Consider the following 16,768-nt stretch of genomic DNA (forward strand, 5'->3'; position numbering starts at 1 on the left):
TGTCACTTACCTCCTGCAGCTGCATCCGCACCTTGTTGAAAGCTCGCAGCCAGTTAGATTTGGCCCTGGACATGGCATCTTGCCCTTCCTGGCCCTCCTCATCCTCTCGAGACCTGAAACTAAGCCAGGGAAGGCAGACAGAGGCTCAGAATGGCTCTAAGGAACCCTGACCTCCTGTTCACACTCTGCCCACCCACTGGGCAGCCCTTCAGGGCCCACAGAGCCCTCTGCATCCTGGCCTGGTGAGTGCCCTGTACCTCAGACCTCCAGATACCTCTCTTCAACCTTGAGGGCCTCGGCTTCCTGTGTGTGTTCTGCTGCTGCCATCTCTTCAGGGGTGGCCGGCTTGGGGACGCCCTTGGCGACATCAGGGGCTTCTGTGGGCACAGCCGGGACCTTATCCTCCTTCTGAGGTGCAGACGGTGGGAAGCTGATGCGCTTGAACTCTTTGGGTTCAGTCACAGTAGGGTCTTCCTGCTGGGCATAGCTAGCCAGGTCATCGGGCACCTCCTCCTCCTCCTCTAACTCCTCCTCCTCTTCTTCTTCTTCTTCCTCCTCCTCCTCCTCCTCAGGCAGCTCCTCATCTTCCAAATCCTCCTCACCCTGGTCCCAGTGGGGCGAGTCCTTGTGGTAGCTCACGGAGCTGTGGCAGGAGTGATAAGAATCGCGGTCCCTTTCATCATCCAGCTCCGAGCCTTGTAGGCTGTGCTCATCGGGGTCGAAGTCCTCACTCAGCTGAGAACTGCCCTGGCTCAGCTCCCCGGAGGAGGCATAGCGGCTGCTGCCTGTGGGGCTGTGGAAAAGCGATCAGACCTCGGCCACATCGCCAACCCTGTGCACACACCGTTCACCCAGGGTGTGTTCAACACACTCCCGCTCAAGGTCTGTGGGCCCCACAGCAGCTCTGTGGTCAGCACTGACATTGGTGTGCTTGCTGCTGGAACACGGACCACTCATCATGGACTGAACACCTACTGTGGGCTCATTCTTTTCTGCTTCAGGAACACAGACCTCTTCTTTGACCCACACATGTGTTTAGTGTGTATTAAGCACCTAGTGAGTGTATGTGTGCCCCTGCTTGGCACGTGTGCTGCTGGCTTGACTACGACATACGGACCCTTACTCTCCTGGCACAGACTCAGTCATTATTACAGCCCAGCCTCAGTGTGCACTCCCTTCCCCAAAGCCCCGGACTCTCTGGCCATGTCCAGTCTTCCATTATAAGCTCCTAATGTTTGCCCTAGATCCTCCCAGACATAACCTGTCCCTGCTTATGGCAACCACTGAACACTCATTCTAACACTCATTCAGTCATTCAACAAACCTGCTATCCTCAGGAGTGGCGTTGTAATATGGGAACCCCTGAAACCCTTATTTGTCATTTAGATGTGTTAGCTACACATCCGGGGCTGGAGACTAGATAGATGGGATGTCAACCAAGGAATATAGCACACTCTCCTTAGTGGTGAGGTTCCAAACTGCCCTGCAGGGAGGGGTACAGGGAGGGGGGACCCGTCCCCAGCTGGAGTCCACCTCAGGCTTGCTCCCCCTGCTTGCACTAAGGGTGGACTTGGCGGCACCAGGCTTTTTTCCCACTGCCTCCCCTAATCTGAGTCTGGATTCATTTCATCCTTGGGCCCTCGTCTCCGCCCATTCACCCAGGGTCTTTCTGCACCTGGCAGCCCCCAGTCACACTGCTCTTTGTCCCTGGCGGAAACTTTACTTGGCCTTTAAGGGAGACTCCAGCTGTCCTCCAGAAAGCCCTCCCCAATGTCCCTGACCCCACGGCAGGACCCAGTCCTTTCCTGCACCTGCACCAGCAAGCACTGACCATACCAGGCAGCGTGGCCTGGGTGGAAGCTGGTCTCAGGAGACAGACGGATTCTGTCCGTTTCTGCTTCCAGAAAACCATTTAAACCTCCGTAGCCTGTCCACAGCCAAACTTAGGGGGTTCGCACACCCTGTTCCACCGTCCAACCCCCAGAGATGTGTGGGAGCTGATAGGATGCTTGCTGATTGGCTGATGAAGTGCCTGGTTAGCATGCGCGGTGGAGTACCTGTACTGCGTGCCTGTAGTGCCCGGTTAGCAAGCGTGATGAAATGCCTGGTTAGCATGCGCAAGGCCTTGGCTTCCATCCCTAGTGTAAACCGCAAGTGGTACACACCTTTATTGCAGCATTTGGAGGCAAAGGCCAGGAGCTCGTGTAGCCAGTGTTTTAAAAGGGGGCATAGCCGGGCGGTGGCGGCGCACGCCTTTAATCCCAGCACTCAGGAGGCAGAAGCAGACGGATCTCTGTGAATTCGAGACCAGCCTGGTCTACAAGAGCTAGTTCCAGGACAGGCTCCAAAACCACAGAGAAACCCTGCCTCGAAAAACCATAAATAAATAAATAAACAAACAAACAAACAAAAGGGGGCATGCACACAGGATAAGAAGTGGCACCTAGTGGGCTGGAGAGATAGCTCAGAGGTTAAGAGCACTGCCTGCTCTTCCAAAGGTCCTGAGTTCAATTCCCAGCAACCACATGGTGGCTCACAACCATCTGTAATGGGGTCTGGTGCCCTCTTCTGTCCTGCAGGCATACACACAGACAGAATATGGTATACATAATAAATAATTTTTTTTTTAAAGAAGTGGCACCTAGTCCTCATTTGGTTTTTCAAGACAGGATGTCTCTATGTAACCCTGGCTGTCATGGAACTCAGAGATCCCTTCCTCTGCCTCCTAAATGCTGGGATTAAAGGCGTGCACCACCACTGTCCAACTTGTTTTGCTTTTTAGACAAGGCTTCATGTAGCCCAGGCTAGCCTCCAACTCCCAATGTAATTAGAATAGCTGTGAACTCCTGATCCTCCTGCCTCCCCATATTAAATAAAGGCTCTGGTGTTAAACAAAGCACCAGGGACCAGTAAGATAGCTCAGTGAGTACAGGTAGGTGCTCGCCACCAAGCCTGGCGACCTGAGTTCAATGCAGGGACCCACAAAGTAGCAGGAGAGAGCAAAAAAGTTGTTGTCTGACACCCCACATACACACCCCCATAATACATGCCCCCCAATAAACAAAAGAAACAAATATAAATAAAAACATTCCGTGAGATCGGTCCAACTTGACCCAGGTAGGCCTCCTAAATGGTGGATTAAAGGCATGCACTCCCAGCCCCCAGCCACCTGAGTGCCCGAGGCTCGGAGAACTCCTCATAGCTGTGCATGGAGTCACTGTAGGACTCCCGGGACCCCAGAGGGGGCGGCCGCACGGAGTACTGGTGCACAGAGGCGTTGGGCTGCGATGTCGTGTAGTAGGGTGGCGGGATGCTGTTGCTGGTCTCACTCCGATAGTCGCTGTCCCGGTCATCCACAGCACTGTCGGGGTCCTCATCTGCAGGAGGAAGGAGGGGGCACGGTGGGGCTAAACCAACCTCCAGGCTGGGGCATCTTCATCCTCTGCTACCCCACCCATTGCGAGGGCTGCAGAGCAGGGAGGACCGACACCCAACTGTGTCATCTCAGAGGACTTGGGGACCCAACTGTGTCATCTCAGAGGACTTGGGGACCCAACTGTGTCATCTCAGAGGACTTGGGGACCCAACTGTGTCATCTGGGAGGACTTGGGGACTCAACTGTGTCATCTCAGAGGACATGGGGACCCAACTGTGTCATCTGGGAGGACATGGGGACCCAACTGTGTCATCTGGGAGGACATGGGGACCCAACTGTGTCATCTGGGAGGACATGGGGACCCAACTGTGTCATCTGGGAGGACATGGGGACCCAACTGTGTCATCTGGGAGGACATGGGGACCCAACTGTGTCATCGGGGAGCAGGACTCACTGTGTCATCTAGAACAGGGACCTGACAACAACATCATCTAGGTTGAGGAAGGCCTGAGTAGCAGTAGGGACTTAGTTTTTTTTTCAGAGCCTGGACATGGCTCACTTCCTAGTGCAGGGCGCCCTTCTAGTGGCCCCTAGACAAACATCCCTGACACTCAGGACAGTTGGCCACACTTACCCAAGCACCCTGCTGCCCAACCATTTTCTCCACCGAGTTATCTGGCTTGTGTCTTTGGCTAAAGGGGCATTCTCTGACCCAGACTCTCACAGACCAGTTGTATATTCTCAGCTCAAACTGTGTACGACCTCCAAGTAATGATTTTTTTTTTCTAGACAACGCTATTTTGGACAGGAAAGCCATCTCAGTTGGAGTCTGTGCTTGTTTGCCAGATGTTTATTAAATTATTATATTGCATCTGTCCATTGTGGGCACAGGTAACACAGCATCTGTGTGGAGACCAGAGGAATATTACAGGAGCCAGCTCTCACCTCCTAACATGCGGCCCCAGGGATCGAACTCAGGTCGTCAGCCTTGGCTGCGCCATCTTGCCTGCCCCAACATATGGTTTTTGATCCAACTTTCTGCATCTGCCTAAACATTTCCAGCCCGTTTGGTTTTGAGAGAATCATCTGCTTTGGGCTTCATTAGCTTCCCAGTGTCCTAGTGATACCTTCTGCCAGACCGAGGTTTTAACCAAAAGTATCTGTGCTTTGGACACCAGGTGCTGGAACCAGGGGCCTCACGCATGTTGGGCTGGTGTTAGGAATAAAGGCAGGGATGGTTTGGGGTCTCTGCCTGGCTGCTGTTGACACCTGGCCCTGCTCCCCCACATTTATGACATGGGCCACTTCCAGGGCTACAAGGGAAACAGAGGCTGAGATGTGGGGTGAGGTCACACATTGGGGCAGATGGGGGCCCCACCTGCTGCTGGCCTTGCACAGCTGGAAGCCCCACCTCTGACCCCGCAGGGTCCCCAATGCCCTGTGCAGTGTAGTAAGGAACCTCGGGGTCCCTGAGGGCCTCGGGGTCAGTTACTTACTCTGCTCTCCCCAGCCAAAGTAATTCCAGTTACCTACAAGAGAACAGGCGCAGGTAAGCCAAGCCATCTCCCTCATTCCAGGCCCCACCCGGTCCTGGCACCTTGAGGTGCGGGCAGGCTACCCTTGGCTTCTGGCTGTCATTCCAGGTCAGTGCCTCCCAATGCCCCCCACATCGCCTCCAGCACAGGAATTTTCAGAACACAGACCCTCTCGGTCTGAGGACAGACGGGGTCTTTCATCTGCTCTCTTGGGCTCCCCAACCAGGCAGGTTAGTGAGCTCCAAGGGGTCCTCCTGCCTCCATGTCCTGGCACCATGCCCAGTTTTGACAGGGGTGTCAGGAATCTGTACTCAGGTCCTGTGCTCTGTCACAAACTCTTTACCTGCTGAGTGAGCCATGTCCCCAGCCCTAGGTCTTCTGTCCACATAATTTCTTTTTTTTTTTTTTTTTTTTGCTCAGAGAGTGTGAGTGAGCAGCTTGAAGTCACAGAGCCTCCCATTGGCAGGGCCAGAGACACAACCATGCTCTCCATATACCTAACACTACACATCTCAGAAAAGGTTGTAGGGTCACAAGGCTACCCCCATGGTGGCCTGTTCCAGGACATGAGTGACTGACGAGATGCCCCCAGGGAACCCCACTGCTGTCCCATTCCCACCGTCCTGGGTGGACACTGAGAAGAGGGAGGCCACACGGGGCGGGTAGGGACCTCAGAGAACTCACAGGAGCTGACGCCTCTGTGCATGGGAACCCATCCTGGATGTGTCTGGGTGTCTGAGGGACTCGAGCCCTGGGCAGGATCATGTGTGGCTTGGCTCTGGCTTCTGGCTGCACACCAGACTTGGGCCGCTCTGCTAAGCTGTTGGCCTGACCCCAGGGCGCAAACCTCTAGACAGGATGGTGACTACCGTCATGCCATGGGGGAGAGGCACTCACAACACTGGCTGCTGGGCACAGGCAGCGGCTTGTCCGGCTGGTCCTGGAAGGAGTACTAAGGAGGGGACAGTGTGTCAGGGGACAGTGGCGACACGGGCTTACCCCCAACAAGCCCTCTGCACCAGACTGTGTGCATCCATGGAGCTGGATGGGGAGACAGAGAGTGCACCCAAGTAGGAATAGGCAGTGGCCCATCTCCCGTCCCCACCCATCCAGGACACTGCGTGGGTCTCAGCTGTGGGACACAGACGAGAGCCAGCCTGAAGCTGGGCTGGCAGGGAGGATGGGGCAAGAGGTTGGGGTGGCTGGGTTCTGTCTGGAGCATCGGGAAGCCAGCTACAGGCAAGCACAGCAGGCAACAGCTGCTGTTGGGTGACACACCTCATCCTGGTCGCGCATGGTGTTCAGCTGCTCCAGCTTCTTGGCCCAGTATCGCGCCTCCTCCTCGGGGATGTCTGCGAGCAAAGCTGCCGTGTCCTGGATGCCAGGGACACCTGGCCTCCCTCCCTTGGGCTCTGGCTGGGTGGTGTGGGGAGCATCCTGGGGAACCCCAGGAATGGATGGAGGTGGGGAGGGTGGGTTGGGAGGACCCTGAAGTACACAGCCTCCGCCATCTCAGTCCCCATGAAGGGACATTGGTCAGGCCATGCCTGTGGACTCACCCAAGGGCAGCTCAAAGTGCACATCTAGGAGGATGCGGTGGAAAGTGGGGTCCTTGGTGCCACAGATCTCGCTGTCTGCCATGATGGCCTGAGAGTCCAGCGTCAGCCACTCTCCCGGACCCTCCTGTCATTGGTGAAGGCATGGGGCTAGCGTCAGAGCCCCCAGGAAAGGGCATGGTCACTCACTGGCCTCTTATCCCAGTCCCCTGCCACTTCACAGGTGAGGGACTGTTCCACCCTCAGGAACGAGACCCCCCATTCTGGGACATGAGCACTGTGAGCACCTGAGGACCACTCTGACCCTCAGTTTCTTTATTGTTCATGCAATGACAGTCATCCGTGAAGAAGGACACCATCTACCCTCACACCTGTGGTTCTGGTTCTTGGTGTCGGGGTGTTCCTTTAGCCCCTCATTCACTTATTTAAAAACAGATTCCAGTGTCTTGTCAAAGCCTGGTCTACTCTGGGTGGTGCTGGAGTCCCCAGGAGGCCCTAGTCACTAGTTTGGCTCCTGAGGAGCTCACAGTCCAGGGATGCAAAGCTAGACAAATATGCCCAGACCCTCAAGGCCAGGAAAGAGCCAGTTGGATCCTTAACTGAGACTAAATCCTTGACTGGGATGCAGACACAATGGGGAGCCTCCAGGGAAAACTCTGGAGACCCCAACTGATACTGTCAGGGGCGGGGAAAGGCAAGTCTCAGTTTCTTTAGACCCCAAGGCCTTGGGCCCCTCCTGTCATTCACCTCGTTGGATTGGCGAATTGTCCGCAGCGGGATCCACACAGTGCCCACCATAGTGTCCCAGATGAGACCCTTGTTCCACACCTCCACCGTCAGGCCCAGATCCAGGCGGTTGATCTCGCTGTGTGCACAGGAGGGGACATAAGGGGGGTGGGTAGGGAAGAAGAGAGGTTCAGAGAGGTCAGGACACTGGCCTGAAGACACACACAGAGAACTGCAGTAGGAAGCCGGCCGGGAGGAGACCAAGTGTCCAGAGAGATGACACAGTGGTTTCATTTTCTGGAGGAAAACTGAGGCCTTTGGAAAGAGCATCTAGCTCAGACTATCACAGGCAGCCAGAGGTGCATCCAGGAGGGAAGAAATGGGGCAGCAGAGACCATCACATCCTCTGTCTTACTGGCCCTTCATCGGGTCATGAGGCCCTGACAATGCTGGGGGACAAGGGACACACACCTCCATAGCAGGTCCTGGCCAGACTCCTTTAAGGGGTAACTTGGGGTTGACCATGCCTGAGTCCACACGCCGGCCAACCCTATGCCAGAGTGACTTCTCTGGGTCTCCTTTTCCTCGTCCATAAAATAGAACTCACCGCAGAGACCCCAATCAGGGTGATGGACGTGATTGATTTAAAAGAATGAAAAATCTCAGAATGGGGCGCAGCCTGGTCACTAGGCATAAGGAAAGATGGGACAAGGAACAGGTGTTTTGGTGCACATCTGTAATATCGCCCCTCAGGAGGCTGAGGCAAGAGGATCAGGTTTGGGGTCATTTTTTTTTTAAGATTTATTTATTGGGATGGAGAGATGGCTCAGAGGTGAAGAGCACTGACTGCTCTTCCAGAGGTCCTGAGTTCAATTCCCAGCAACCACATGGTGGCTCACAACCATCTGTACTGAGATCTGGCGCCCTCCTCTGGTGTGCGGGCATACATCGAGGCAGAATGTTGTGTACATAATAAATGAATAAATCTTAAAAAAAAAGATTTATGCCAGAAGAGGGCATCAGATCTCATTACAGATGGTTATGAGCCACCATGTGGTTGCTGGGAATTGAACTCAGGACCTTTGGAAGAACAGTCAGTGCTCTTAACCACTGAGCCATCTCTCCAGCCCCGGTTTGGGGGGTCATCTTTAACCATATAGTTAGGCCAGTCTGGGCTGCATGCGATCCCGTCTTCAAGATAAATAAAACAGCCCAGTGGAGAGGTCACTTTGTAAAGTGGGCTCTGTGGCCCTGCTTGGCTGGGGGTGCAGGAATTCAGCAACAAGTATTTGCTGAGTACCCTCCCCCTGTACTGTACCTGCGGAGGTCACATGGGCTCCTACAGCAGAGGCAGTGAGGTGGGGAGAAGGGACGGGGGTAGCATTTTGGCAGCGGGTCAGGGAAGGGGTCCTGGAGGGGTGGCCAGTTGAGAAGGGCATCTAAGGAAGTGAGGGAGCCGCTGGGGCCGTGGGGATCAGGGACAGTTTTATGTAAATGACATTGAGGAGGCTTTTAGCGTTTAAAATCTTTCCCACTGCCTGGAGGGGAAAAGACGGGGGGCGGGGGGCGTAAGGGAGGGCAGAGGGACCGGACTAGGGATGGCGCAGAAGGGAGCAAAAAAGCGGCAGCTGTGGCCGTGAGCGGGTGGGCGGGCTCTCTGCCAGGAAGAGAGTAGTGCGATGGGCGTGGCTTCATGCAGGAAGGGGAGCGTGGGGGTGAGGGTGGGGGAGGATGACCACACTGGGTGGGGGCTGGGACAGCCGTGTTAGGGGAGCCTGTCTGGGGGTAGGGTCTCTGGTGAGGCCTGAGGCGAGGCGGGGCCTGCTGAGGTGGGGTTTGTTTGGGCGGGGTCTGCGGGCACGTCCTAAGACGTGACCTGTGGGTTTGCTGTGGACGTGGCCTGGAGCTGTAGTCTATAGGGGTCTCCAGTGGTGGGGGTGGGGGAGAAGGGATTGGGACTGGGGCCTCTGCAATGGGTGTGGTGGGCGGAGCCATGTCTGAACTGGCCTGTGGGCGGGGCTTGTAGTGGGTAAGATGTGGGTGGAGCGGCCAGAAGAGAGAAGGTGGAGCCTGAGGTGGGGAGGAGGGCGGGGCCTCATACTCACAACATGAAGTCCTGCTCCCAGCTGGGCTGGCTGCCTCGCACAGCGATGGTAGTGCTCTTCACGTTCTGCACCTTCAGAGTCACGTATGTGTTGAACTTCTCTGCAGCAGAGAGTGGGACAATGGCCGGCTGTCCCCTCTCAGGTCCGTGTGCTCACCTCACCCCAATGGTGGACCAGCAAGCCCGGGTCCCAAAACCACCAGATACCATCCATTCTTAAATTGGGTAATGAAGGCCAAGTCTAAGGGGTTTGGTTTTCAGCTGGGGAGACTGAGGCCCCAGGAGGGACTGACAGTCCTTGCAGGAAGATGACCAGTTGAAGGCCAACCTCAGCTACAGTCCCAAGCTAACAAAGCCAGCTCAGTGAGACCCTGTCTTAAAATATGAAAGGGACAGAGCTCGGGCTGGAGTTTGGGGCTAGTAGTGTTCAGGCCTAGGGCTTCACTTGTATCTCAAGTACTCCCTCACCCTGCCTCCCTCCCCAAGAGGATTGCTGGCCTCGTTGGGGAAAAAGCTCACTCCTGGGATGAACCTGCCCGCTGCATGGCAACAGGTGCCAAAGTCCCTCCTCAGGCCCAGGAGACCAGACAAGAAAAGACAGAAAGACAGGGCATGGGGACAGTGAAGGACAGCCAGGACAGGACACTTACCTTGGGCACCGTCAAACTTGGCTTTTTTGACTGTGAAGAGACAAGAGTGAGCAAGAGGGTGCGGGGAGGAGAGGGAGAGAGAGTCATGCAGAAATGAAGATAGGGATAGAGAGATACAGGGAAGCAAGAGAGACATAAGAGAGAGAGGTAGGCAGGAGGTTAAAAAGAGTGTCAGGTGGAGAGGAGGAGGGAGAGGAGGAAGGAGAGGAGGAGGGAAGTGGGAGAAGAGAAAGAGGAAAGGGAAGAGGAGGGGGAAAAAGGAGGAGGTGAAAGAGGAAGGAGAAGAGGAGAGAGGGGGAAAAGGCCATCAGATAGAGCAGGAGGTGTCTGGCCCATGGGCGCAACCCTCCCCTTCCCTCAAGCTCCCTGTGGCTCCTTCCCTCCAACCCCAATAAAACTGGACCTGGGGAGATGATAGGCCTCCCCTAAGAGGCCTTGCAGGATGACATAGACATATGGGGTCCTGAAACATTCCCTGTGACCTGTAGGGTCAGAGGTCCTGACGGCTTGACACTCAGCACTCCAAAGCCGGGTGAAGGCAGAGCCCATGAACAGATGACCCGTCCCTCTGTGTCTCCAGTTGCCCTTTCCTTCCCTTCTGAGATGTGTGTAGACAGTGTGCAGGTCCCGGACAAACCCAAAGCAGGGACAAGCTCTCCCGTCTTCCCAGGTCCCAGCAGCCCTCGCTCCCAGAAGCCATCACCACAGCTGGCTCCTGGTAACAGTGTGGACACTCCATGAGAGACAATATTGTGCACATGGCCGTTTTTTACTTAAGAGATGGCATCACACACCTCCCATTCCAGACCTTGAGGTCCTATGTGAACTGTGCTATCACCAAGCACCTGCTGGAAAACTCAGTTTGTAAACACCAACAGATTTGATACTGTGCCTAGCACATTTGGGACTGTGCAGCATGAATGGAGGACTGGACACTGTGGGAAGGGAACAGAGATGCAGGCCAGATAGAGGAGCTGCTGTGTGACCAATGGCTAGTGAGTGAGCTCCCTGTGCCTATCCTCAGCTCACTTTCTCCAGCTGATGTCTCCCCTGCCTCCTACCTGGTCCTCCCCCCCCAATGTTCCCCTCTTCCTCCATGATCCTTGGCCCCTGTACTGTGGCCTCTGTGGCTAGAGGATAAAGGCTGTTGGGGTCCCCCCACCCCCGTTCTGGCTGAATGCTTGGGGCTCTGACAACCTCAGGCTAGGACCCCGAGACCCAGGACATAGGCAGGGAGTCTGAAGAGGGTATTGAAGTGGGGGGAGAGCCAGGGTGGGGGAGTAGCCTGGGGGAGGGTGGTTAGGGGTGAGGTCTGGAGCCTGCTGTGGGGGTTTCTAGGATGGGGATGGAGTCTGAGAGGGTACCTGGGGGGTGGAAAGGGTGTCTGGGGAGAGGGCAGGGTGTCTGGGGAGAGGGGAGGGTGTCTGGGTGGAGAGGAAAGGTGTCTGGGAAGAGGGAAGGGTGTCTGGGGGAGAGGGAAGGGTGTCTGGGGGAAAGGGAAGGGTGTCTGGGGAGAGGGGAGGGTGTCTGGGGAGAGGGAAGGGTGTCTGGGGGGAGGGGAGGAGGGTGTCTGGGGGAGAGGGGAGGGTGTCTGGGGGAGAGGGGAGGAGGGTGTCTGGGGAGAGGGGAGGGTGTCTGGGGGAGAGGGGAGGGTGTCTGGGGGAGAGGGGAGGGTGTCTGGGGGAGAGGGGAGGAGGGTGTCTGGGGAGAGGGGAGGGTGTCTGGGTGGAGAGGAAGGGTGTCTGGGGGAGAGGGGAGGGTGTCTGGGGAGAGGGAAGGGTGTCTGGGGGAGAGGGGAGGAGGGTGTCTGGGGAGAGGGGAGGGTGTCTGGGGAGAGGGGAGGAGGGTGTCTGGGGGAGAGGGGAGGATGTCTGGGGGAGAGGGAAGGGTGCCTGGGGAGAGGGGAGGAGGGTGTCTGGGGAAGAGGTGAGGGTGTCTGGAGGAAAGGGGAGGGTGTCTGCGGGGCAGGGGTGGGTGTTTGGGGGTAGGGAAAGGAAGTCTGAAGGACCCAGGTTTGGGGAGTGGAACGTGGAGCAGGCTAAAGCAGCAACTCTATTTGCAGTATCTCCCTCACCCATGGCCACCAGCTTTAGCGCCACGCTGGGGTCAGCTGCGGAAGCACCTCAGCTGCCTAGCTATTTATAACTTGGGAGACCTGGGCAGGCGCTGGGGATTCAGGTCCCTGCCCTCCCATGGCCTCAGTTTCCCCGACTGAACGGAGGTGGAACTGCCCCTCGCTCCCCTCGCTCGGGTCTCTTGTCACTGGCATTAGTTTTACTTCCTGCCGGCAGCCTCAGATGCTCAGATCTATTTTCTGATTAAAAGCAGCAACTCTCCTGGGGAGACTTGTTCGGGTTCACTGGGGCAGTGTGGGGGACCCGGCCACTAGGGAAGGTTCTGGAAGGCCACAGGGCATACTAAGCAAGACCATCAGACCTTTCAGGGAGCCATGCATGACAGCAATAGAGACTCTGGCTGCTGACTGGGCACAGGACTGCCACCCGCCATTGCATCCTGAAGCAGATGGGGGCAAGCAGGGACAGTTGCTGTGGGGAGGTCCCTGTTGTTGGATGGTAACGGCGGGGCGGCGATCAGGCAGCTAGGGACAGAATTTTGCAAAGGATTCTGGGAAAAGAGGAAGATCAAGGACCTCACAGAAGGACCAGGACCCAACCTTCCTCCCCAGTTCACAGCCAGCCAGGGAGTCCTCAGCTCCTCCCTGCTGTGTGACTGTGTGATGGCCCTCTCTCTGGGGCTCAGTCTTCCTCATCTGTGAGGTGAGGGGAGATTGCTATGATGGAGAGACAGGTTCGACTCGGGTACTACTCCGGATTCAAGGCAAATTTACCCCCACACATTCATGTTCATACCCCCTCTTCTGCTCACCTTATTCATGAAATAGTTATGGAAACTTTAAGATATACACTTGTCATCCTTGAACTCCAGAGATTAAGGCGGGACAACCAGGAGTTCAAAGACAGACTCGAGGGCCAGCCTGGGCTACACGAGGCCCAGCTTTCGGAACAAATGGTAGGGTCAGGGTGCCTCTCTCTCTCTCTCTCTCTCTCTCTCTCTCTCTCTCTCTCTCTCTCTCTCTCTCTCGGACCCGGAACTCACTCTATAGACCTAGTTGGTTTGGAACTCACACAGATCACTTGCCTCTGCCTCCTGAGTTCTGGGATTAAAGTTGTGCGACATTGTGCCTGGCTAAAATGTATCTTTTTCATTTTTAAAGGAAAACTGGAGGAAGAAGCTGGGGAGCTAGCTCCTGGGTGCCTGTAAAGAGATTGCTATGCAAGAACTAAATAAGACCTGAGTTCCAATCCCCAGGACCCTGGCAAAGAGCCAGTGGGGATGGCAGGTTCAAATGAACCCTGGAGTCAGTGGGGCCAATCAGTGAGCTGAGTTTCAGTAAGAGATCCATCTGATTTCGACAAACAAAGAGGGAGGGAGGCTTTAGCAGGAATATTGACTGCGGCCAAGCCTGATGACCCTGGAACCCGAATGATGGAAGGAAAGAGCAGACTCCCAAAAATTCTTTTATTCACCTCTACACGCGCGCACACACACACACACACACACACACACACACACACACACACACACACATATGTGGCTTCTTGCAAAGTCAGGTGAGATCACAGGTGGACAGACTGCTTGGCCTGTCTGCCTGTGAACAAGTGTGCTTTGGGAGGTGGGAAGTGTGGTCAAGTCTATGCCTGTGTTGGGATGGGATGGGATCTTCCTTACTATATTTTATTCTTGCATGTGTGCCAGGGCTCATGTAGCGCAGGCTGCCCTCAGATGTAGATGAGAATGACCTGATCCCCTGCCTCTGCCTCCCAAGTCCTGGGATGAGAGGTGTGTGCCATCAGGTCTGGTTTTGTGTATACTGCAAGCACTGCGTCCTCCGAGCTGCAAGTACTGCACCCACGGGGCTGCAGGCATTGCACCCACGAAGCCTCAGCTCCAGCCCGTGTATGTGCATATCCTAGCACTCATTAGCCTATGTGTGGACACTCCAGATCTGTGCCTGCAACACGGAAGTTTCCATTGCCGGGAGACTGGAGCCCCCATATTCCTGACTTAGCCATACAGCTCCCAAGGAGTCTTAAGAGGTCCCGGGCCTAGTTAAGAACATGTGGGGACAGTCATGGGACCCTGGATGGCCAGAAGGTGTTTCCACTACTGTGAGGCTTTGACCAAGCTCAGGCTCCCTCAAGGCCTCCCAGCGGGCTTACCTCCCCCTACAGCCCTGCCCTTCACCCAGGGAGTCGGGGAAATCCCAAACAAATGTCGCCCCAGGCCAGTGTTTCTGGAAGCCTCCTCTCTGACGCTGCCCGCTCTCCACCCCCGCAGCCAAACCTCCGGTTTGCGTCAGAGTAGGGGTGACGCCCCCCACACTTTAGGCAGGATAAGAGGATGCGGGGTACAGAGAGCTGCTGAGAAAGAGGTCCACCTCCATTTCTGACTGGGCCTGTGGGAAATGCCCAGAGGGTAGGGTCACCTTCACATCCGACTCCACTTACTTCCCAGGCCTGGAGGTCTGAGCGGGAAGGAGGCCTCAGCACCAGCTCACAGAAAAGGGTTCCTGTGCCTTTAAGAACACCCGCGTCCAACCAACTGGAGCTGGGCACCGCGGGACGCGGGCGGGCGGGGCTGGGTTTGTGAATGGAACGCGAGCGGAGGGGGTTGGGAAGGAGGGGGAGGGGCAGAGGGGCGGGACCAGCCCGGGCCACGCAGCCGCGGAGCCCAAATCCGCACTCCCGCCGCCCAAGGTCTCCAGCAGCCTGAGATCTGAGGCGGTAGGAGACTCACCCTCCGCCCCACACAGCCTCCAGGAGGTGGGAAAGGGAAGGGACGCGGGAGGACCCACACTCACCCCAAAGACCCAGAGCTCACAACTGTGTCGGCATGCGCCCCTATCTGCCCTCTCCGCCGCCCAAGGTCTGCAGCAGCAGAGCTACCCTGGGGCTGCTCCTGGCCCCACCCGGGGCTTCGAGAGGTGCAGGGGTCACACCTCTCGGGTGGTTCCCGGCCTCCCCTCACCAAACATGGAGCGTGGGTCTGGGCGTGGGCCTCGGTGCAGATGGCGTTTTGGCCCCAAAATAGCTGCCCCCCCAGTCTCCTACCCTCCCTCCAGTCATAGGGGTGAGGCGAAGAGGGGACCAGACGCTTCCGCGGATCCCGCAGCACTGAGTGGGGGACAGTGGGGACCAGAGGAGGTGTCCAAACGCCCAGGTCGGGCCCACTGCCCCCACACCCCGCACCCCAGAGCCGCCCGACTCCCCCGCCCCTACCAGTGCCTACACAGCGTCTACACAGGCGCACAAGCCCCGCATCCACGCCCGTGTGCGGCAGGCAGGACCCCCCAGAGCTGATCCGCGCGTGCCCTGCGGCGCGCACCGGGGGTCCCTGCCGCGGTGCAACCCTGCTCGGCGCGACCACGCGGACGGACCCGGCACTTTGCCCGCGTCCACGCAGCTCCTACCTCCGACGCACAGCAGAGACATGACTCCGGCGGCCGGAGCGCAGCGGATGCAGCGCGGGGCTCGGGGCTCAAGCCGGGGCCCAGCCACGGGCCATGTCGCTTCAGCACCGGGGGCGCGGACAGCGCCCGACGCGCGCAGACGCTGCGACGTGGGCGGAGCCGGGGACGCGTGACGGGGCGGGGCGGGGCCGGGCGCCTTAAAGCGCCGGGCCGCAGGGCGGGCCCAAGCCGGTCCCGTCTGCCCGCTGATCAGCAGGGACCAGCCTCTCCATCCCTGTTGCCGCCTATCTAGGTCTCCACATTTCTGTTTCCCTCTCTGAGCAACCTAACCGGTGCTCTTATTTTACATTCTCCTGGGTTACAGAACTCCTATTTGTTCTTCAATTCCCAGTCTCCAGTGCCCCAGGGAGCCGTCCCTGGTTTCCTAGCACTGAATTATATTTGTTTCAGGTTTTCTTTTACGCTGGAGCTGAAAGACCCTCTGGACACCCCCCCCCCCCAGAACCCGCAGCTGGCCTGCCCTCATGAGAACATCCTGTTCGCTTGAGACCCTCAGGACCCTCTCAGGACCTGCAGCTAGCCGGCTCTCATGAGAACATCCCGTTTGCTTTGGGAAACAGGATGCCTATAGCCAGCATATGTGCCCAACTTAGAATATCAGCAGTTCACAAAAGAAACAATTCCCCCTATGAAAGATCCCAGCTTAGCTGCTGTAACATCATTTCACAAGGCTTTTGACGAACAAATGTAAGTGCAGAATGAGGTCAGGGTCCCTGGCTGCAAAGCAGGACATCTATCTATAAAATAGGACAATCTGTAAAGCAGGATATAAGATAGAACATCTATATGACAGGATGTCAGTTCCCATACATCTGTGCTGGGAAAGGAAAAACCACCTGTGCCCCTTGCCCCATTCCAACCAACCACTAACCACGCATTTGCTTCTGTAATCTGCTTCTGCTGCCCTCTTTCCTATAAAAAGACCTTCCCCCAGTCTGCAGGCGCGCAAGTCCTCTAAAAGACTTTGCCGCCCACAGGTACCTGTGTGTTTACTTAATAAACCTCTTGCTAATTGCATCCAGTGGTCTGGACTCGGAGTGTCCTGGTTCTGGGGACTTCATTGGAGGAAAAGGTCCTCTCTGAAGGTCTTTCAGAGCAACGACTTGAACTCAGGACCTCCCGTATGTGAGGCAAGTGCTCCGCCACCTGTAAGTATCTTCACCCATTTTGTAACAGAAATACGTGCAGGCTAAACACTCAAGCACATAAGATAAAATAAATCTAAATTTTAAAAAATTACATTTATTTATGAGTGTGGCAGTGAGCCTCA

The 16,768-nt window shown here is 56.3% G+C and overlaps 1 protein-coding gene across 4 annotated transcripts in view; it reads right to left on the bottom strand.

Moving 5' to 3' along the window:
- The window catches only part of Unc13a (unc-13 homolog A), a 48,031-nt gene extending 32,480 nt beyond the window's left edge, over positions 1-15,551 (bottom strand). For all 4 annotated transcript variants that reach the window (XM_075987084.1, XM_075987085.1, XM_075987083.1 and 1 more), the window contains exons 1-11: positions 15,439-15,551; positions 9,948-9,977; positions 9,299-9,398; positions 7,215-7,332; positions 6,471-6,594; positions 6,190-6,263; positions 5,809-5,863; positions 4,873-4,905; positions 3,170-3,377; positions 275-793; positions 11-119 (exon numbers count right to left, since the gene is read on the bottom strand). In XM_075987084.1, coding sequence (XP_075843199.1) covers positions 11-119; positions 275-793; positions 3,170-3,377; positions 4,873-4,905; positions 5,809-5,863; positions 6,190-6,263; positions 6,471-6,594; positions 7,215-7,332; positions 9,299-9,398; positions 9,948-9,977; positions 15,439-15,460 — 1,392 coding nt within the window. In that variant the 5' untranslated portion in view covers positions 15,461-15,551. The remainder of the gene's footprint in view (positions 1-10; positions 120-274; positions 794-3,169; positions 3,378-4,872; positions 4,906-5,808; positions 5,864-6,189; positions 6,264-6,470; positions 6,595-7,214; positions 7,333-9,298; positions 9,399-9,947; positions 9,978-15,438) is intronic.
- Between the last annotated feature and the right edge of the window lie 1,217 nt (positions 15,552-16,768).

This window comes from Microtus pennsylvanicus, chromosome 9, assembly GCF_037038515.1.
Source record: "Microtus pennsylvanicus isolate mMicPen1 chromosome 9, mMicPen1.hap1, whole genome shotgun sequence".
Classification (NCBI taxonomy): Eukaryota; Metazoa; Chordata; class Mammalia; order Rodentia; family Cricetidae; genus Microtus; species Microtus pennsylvanicus.